This window comes from Lithobates pipiens, unplaced genomic scaffold (genome assembly GCF_037356315.1).
Source record: "Lithobates pipiens isolate NorthernLeopardFrog02 unplaced genomic scaffold, aLitPip1_a1.2 Scaffold_13, whole genome shotgun sequence".
Taxonomy (NCBI): Eukaryota; Metazoa; Chordata; class Amphibia; order Anura; family Ranidae; genus Lithobates; species Lithobates pipiens.
In genome coordinates, this window is record NW_027507718.1 from 274,042,618 (window position 1) to 274,048,617 (window position 6,000).

A 6,000-nucleotide genomic window follows, 5' to 3' on the forward strand; every position below is an offset into this window, starting at 1 on the left:
CCGGCTGCGCTACTGAACTTGCTAAAGACATATAGCTTTTAGAAAGAAGTTCCAACTTTTTATTTGTTGGATCCTTTAACATCAGCGCATTATCCACCGGACATGTAAAATTCTTGCTCACTGAGGCGATTGCAGCATCAATTTCTGGAACCAGAATTTATAGAAATACTCTTCCATAGGATAAAGTGTGGACAATTTCTTAGGAGGATAATATTGTTTATCCGGATGTTCCCATTCAGAATGCATAAGCTTTTTTATCCATGCATGAATAAGAAAAACATCTCCAGATGGGAGAGTTTCTAATTAATCCAAATTAGAGGTGGGGTTCCTCAAGAGCCTGCAGCAGTAAAAAAGGGTTGAACAGACCAATTTAGTAAGGGAGTGCACAAGCAACCTGTATTGTGATGCTTTTATATTAGGATCCATGGAAGAGGATAAACAAGTATCTTCCAAATCTTTAGGAAGATCTACCTGATCCCCAGCCACCTGCACCTCAATAAGAGGGTCCTGAGCACTAAATGGGAATCTGCTATGTTTGGCCCCACTATGGAGAGATATCATAGCATCAATCTTCTTTCCAAATTACAAATGGTAGAATAAAAAAACCTCTTGTGTGATATATACATAGACTGAAGTGTCTAGCGCAGCTGCAACAACAGTTCCCGCTGACGGCTCACTCTGACCAGCCGCATCCCTCTCAGAGGATGACATTCTTTTGGAAATGGATTTAGTTTATTGTGAAACCATTGACCCCCTTTATAACCCTTAGAGGAGTTCCTGGTCCCATTACCACTCATAGCCTGAAGCATAAAGCAGAGGCACTACCAGCAAAAGAATGTACACGTCTAGGTTATAGTCCAGCGCTAATAGCTGCTATTAATCCCAGCCTGGTAAATTATAATGTGTCAAAGGGAAATGCCTAGGTCACCAACCTGAAACAAGCCATTATCCTGCTCTGTCCCTCCACAGCCAGCAGCAGCTACACACATACAGTGCTTTAACAACTTCCTGCACGTGTGGCCGGCGTCTGATGCCGTTAGCCACGCTTACTCGCGCAAATTACGCCCCCCTTTCCTTTCAAAGGAAAGTGTTTTCCCGCGCAAACCGCGTCCTGTGAAACAGCAGACATGGCAGGGGGGGGGGGCTAAATCCTCTGCTGAGTGGCCAGCGTGGTCTGTCGCCCTTTTAAAAAAAAAAAGAAACTGCTTTGGCATATCAATCCCTCGAAGGGGAGAAAAAACAACAACATTGGGGGCGCAGGAGGCGAGCCAGACCCCCCTTTCTTACCGGAGGATCTGCTTGTAGCCGGAGGAGAGGAGAAATAAAGGCTTCCGCTCTGTTTCCAGCATCAGGCCGGTGAGTGCTCAATACAGGCCCCAGTGGTGACACATAGGCATGACAGCATTATACATAGAAGGAGAAATTCCTGAGAAAATCTCCCTTACCTTTCCTCGCAGTGGGGTTATCTGAGATAAAACCCAATCTTCAACCTTCACGGTGGGCTCCGAAACCTTCAGGAACAGGGGAACCTCAGGTTACCCACAATCCTGGACCTGCGACAGCACCCTGCGAGTAAAAAACTTTATGGCCTTACTACCAAAAAGTACTGGATCCCAGGGTCAATCTCGTTTCTTCGGACACGAGGCCCGGGTACCATCCATTTAGCCCATGGTAAGGACATCAGAACGGATCCAGTCAGCATGGCTAGCCCCAGCAAGAAAGCTTCCAGCGGAGCTCAGCACGCACATCTTTTACTAGTGACCAACACCTTAGACACTGGCAAAAAAACTGAGGACTCCCAGTAGTGGGAGGGGTTATATAGGGAGTACACTTCTTGCTTTAGGGCGTGCCAGTGTCCATCACCCATGAGTGGCCCTATAACCCACATAGTAAGTACTATGGCTCAGTGTCCCCCGATGTAAGAAAATAAAATTATGTATGACGTGGTAGACAACAATTTAAGGATGTGAAACCAAGATATCACTGAAAACAAAAACTAAAAACGATCTTGGACTCAATGGTGTCATATTGAAAAGGCCCTTACTTGAGTGGTTAAAGTTTAGGAACCTTCACAAGCAAATATATGACAGCTAATATAGTTTTTCATGCAAGTGATTTTCTTTACCTAGTTATTTAGACCAGTCTGACTCTTCAGTCCCTCTGTTTAAATTCAGTATTAACACAGCACTGGAATAGCATGTATCCTTAAAAAAAAAAAAAAATAAATAAAAAAAAGCTGTTTTCCTAACGAGGACTTTCAGTACCGTAAAAAAAAAAAAAAAATACCTGTTGCCTTAGTTATCTATTTTTCATTGCACAAAATAAAAAACATCATCAAACTTGTCACCATGCTGCCTAGGCCTGTCACTACCTTCTCCGCACACTAGATTGTGTTAGAGGACATGTGGTACTGTTTTTTGTAGTAAACAGCAGTGCATGTACTCACACAGAGCAGTTGGGCATGTCAGAACTCTGAATCACCTTCATCCCCACAGAGCAAGGGTCCCACTCTTCAGCTGTTGCAGGGGATAGGCTTTTCTACTCAGGCAGTGGTTGCTTTAGAAAGAAAGCAAACTGCAAGAAATTTAACACATTTTGCTTTGATACACCTTGAATGTACGTGGGTGATTTAAACTGAGGGTTTGTGTGTGCATTAATGCAGCACTGGAACATTTAGATGGGCGAGGATTAATTTTATGAGAACAATAATATACAGTATATTCCGTGCAGTTATAAGCTGCAGTATTTTATCACCTGAGAAGTAAGGCTGTTATCCGAAACATGAACTGAATAGCAGATTACAGTTACTCTGGAGTATGAACATACAAAATTATATATTTTATATCCGCTTTAGCTAGAAGAATCTGATACAGCATTAATTGGGACATACAGGAGGATTCATAAATAGTGTCTTTGACACTTTTAAATTTCGTCATGCCTCCACATGACACATGTCAGTGTGGGCAACCGACTGCAACAGCTACATGAATTTGGGGCAAGTACCACATGCGCAGGCACAATGAGGCCAGAGTGTCTGTATGGACAAACTGACAGTGCAGCATCTGAGGATTTTTGAAGCTCAGTGGGCAGAGCCAGATAGGGATTCAGAGACACTAGTTCCCTATCAGCAAATGGTGGGTGTATCAATAGCTAATAGTCTGTTACTGGCTATAGAATCTGCCTGCTGTCAAATCACAAGAAGAGGGTTGACCTGATATAAAGAATCTAGTGTCTCAGCTTCCCCATTAGGCTCTGCCAGCTGTCAGTGTTGCTGGCTGCCGGGAGGCTGTTGTCTGTAAAGCCGACAACATCAACAACCAGTGAGAGGTTAATGGGGGTAGCAGCAGCACAACAAACATACCACCTTCTACACAGTTACTATTGGTCCTAATTACTTCCCATGTTATCTACTAATTTACGAAATTATTTTTGAACTTCGTAATAGTGCCACTTTTACAGAGTGGTACTATTAAGAACTACTAGAACCTAGCCAAAGTTTCTTTTCAGTTGCTGGAGATGGCCACACGGACTGCCTGACACTGGCAATCAAAGTCAGAACTGTCTGTGGGGTAAACAATCCAAAGGAGGCAGAGATTATGGAATGGTCTGCTTGAACTTTTCCTAATGTAGGTGTCACTGCGCAGGGGAATTAGGTAATGGGGTCATATGCAGAACAATACATTTACAAATATATAATAATATAATCAAATAATAAACAATACTTCACAATGGATTTGAATGGCCGGGGTCCTTTATTATTGGTATTTTATTTATTTACTAACTTATAATAAACATGTTCAATTTTATAACATATCATTCACTACTTACTTTTTACCATTAAATTCACTTTAACTCACTTTAACTCAGCCATAACAGCTCCAGTTAAAGGGGTTGTAAAGGTAAAAAATGTTTCACCTTAATGCACTCTATGCATTAAGGTGAAAAAACATCTGACAGTGCCAGCCCCCCCCCCCCCCCCTTTACCTGATGACCCCTCAAAAGTCCCACGCTCCTCTCCGACATACTCTTCGACGCTCAGCCTGGTTGTTGATTGGCTAGAGTGGATGGATTGAAAGCAGCGCAGCCATTGGCTTGCACTGCTGTCAATCACATCGAATGATGCGGGGGGCAGGGCCGAGTGATACAGTGAGCGTCTATAGCCGCTGGCTGTATCACGGGAGCTTGCCCGCAAGTACTTCTCACCATGCGAGGGAGCTCGCATGAATGTGAGAAGTACTTGCGGGGGGAAGCCGAGACAGCCGCCGAGGGACCCCAGAAGACCAGGTTCGAGGCCACTCTGTGCAAAACGAGCTGCACAGTGGAGGTAAGTATAACATGTTTGTTATTTAAAAAAAAAAAAAATCCCTTTACAACCACTTTAATACTATGACATGTTCAATATCTGTATAACTGTCACTTTTCATGAGAAAAGGACTAAACCACATAACAAGGGCCGTGACGATGGGATGGAGGGTGGGATGCTTCTTCTTTGCTGATCCACCACTGGCTGCTGCTCCTACACACTTTTTATTCCTTTTATAAGGGCTAGCTTGTGCCAAATTCAACATGTGACATGCTTTTAGCCAATAATATATTTTTTTCATTTTATTTCGAACTTTACTAATAACTGTCATTTTTACGTTTTAGTCTGCCCTGGCCCCATAGGTGGGCGGAGCAAATTCTTATGCCAGTCCCTTTTCCCTTCTGAGTTATACCTCCAGCAGGAGATGTGCTTACATATCCATCCCTTACACCCCCATACCCTCACTATGGCATGATCTACTTCCTGTCTGTAATGGTTCTGGCTAATATAAAATCCATTTTCTGAATGTACATGATGGCATATAATAAAACTTGTAATCATTTTAGAAAACATTAGCCTTTAGAAGAAAGACGTCATAATGTTGTTTTGTCTAATGTACTATACTATAATTTAAACCTTACCTTATTCTTGTTTGCGTAGATCATCATAGAGGACCATCTGATGAGTACACGCAACAGTATAATGACAGTATGTGTGACAGCGGAGTAGAGACATCCTTCAAAAAGCTGAGCCTTTCATATTGTGAACTGCAGAAAACAGAGAATGAACACTTGGCCCCTCTTTCTGAACTCATCTGCAACAACTGATGTTCACACCAAAAAGACTATACTTTTAGGCATATTTATAGTGTGGTAAAACACTGGTCTCACAAGGAATGTCAATGTTACATAAAAAATGCCAGCAACGGTGAGAAAAGGCTGGTGTGAATGAAATGTAATGACTAAAGGTTTTCAGCACCTTCATCATGATGCGGATTTAAGTAGCCCATAGCCCAAGGCTATGGGGACCCATACTGTCTGACTCCTTAATACCTTATCTAAGCAAGAAATGCACTTTGCAGATAAATATGAATGTATATGTACTCCAAGCTTTAAGCTGCAGGTGGGAAGGTCTGCCAACACTGTAATGACATCTTTTCCCCACCTTGGTAAATAGTGTATAAACCGCAACCAAAGACATTGGTGTCTCACACCAACATCCTCCTTGCACTTACTAATTTAATAGGCCAATTGATTTTCTAGGCCGCTTAATTGGAGAGTTGTTGAATCTTACTGGGTGTTGCACATAATGTACAAGTTAAAATATACAGACTTTTCTGCATATTATTTTTTACACTTGTGAGTAGAAGATATTGAACTTTAAATATACTTACATATTGCTGTGGGTTAAATGTCATGTCTATTAATCATGTCTTATTTTAATACAGTATAAATATTATATATTTTAATTTTTTTATTGTGCCTTTTTTAATAAAAAAATATAAAGGCAAAAAATGGTTGTCCGTTTATTTTAACATATTCTTTTCTTATTATCTAGGATTGCATGTCTTATATTTATAATTCAAAATATTAATGAGCTTGAGGCAAAGATCAAGTAATGTCCTATTATAGGGTAGACAGCGTATAGCTCTTGAGTTATCATTGTTCTTTCTTAGTAGTACCCAGTTGTGTTAGACC

General features: G+C 41.4%; 1 protein-coding gene across 8 annotated transcripts in view; it reads left to right on the forward strand.

The window, feature by feature from the left end:
* Positions 1–5,776, forward strand: part of NFKB1 (nuclear factor kappa B subunit 1) — a 192,899-nt gene extending 187,123 nt beyond the window's left edge. For all 8 annotated transcript variants that reach the window (XM_077476639.1, XM_077476641.1, XM_077476640.1 and 5 more), the window contains one exon: positions 4,964–5,776. In XM_077476639.1, coding sequence (XP_077332765.1) covers positions 4,964–5,130 — 167 coding nt within the window. In that variant the 3' untranslated portion in view covers positions 5,131–5,776. The remainder of the gene's footprint in view (positions 1–4,963) is intronic.
* Positions 5,777–6,000: the final 224 nt, after the last annotated feature.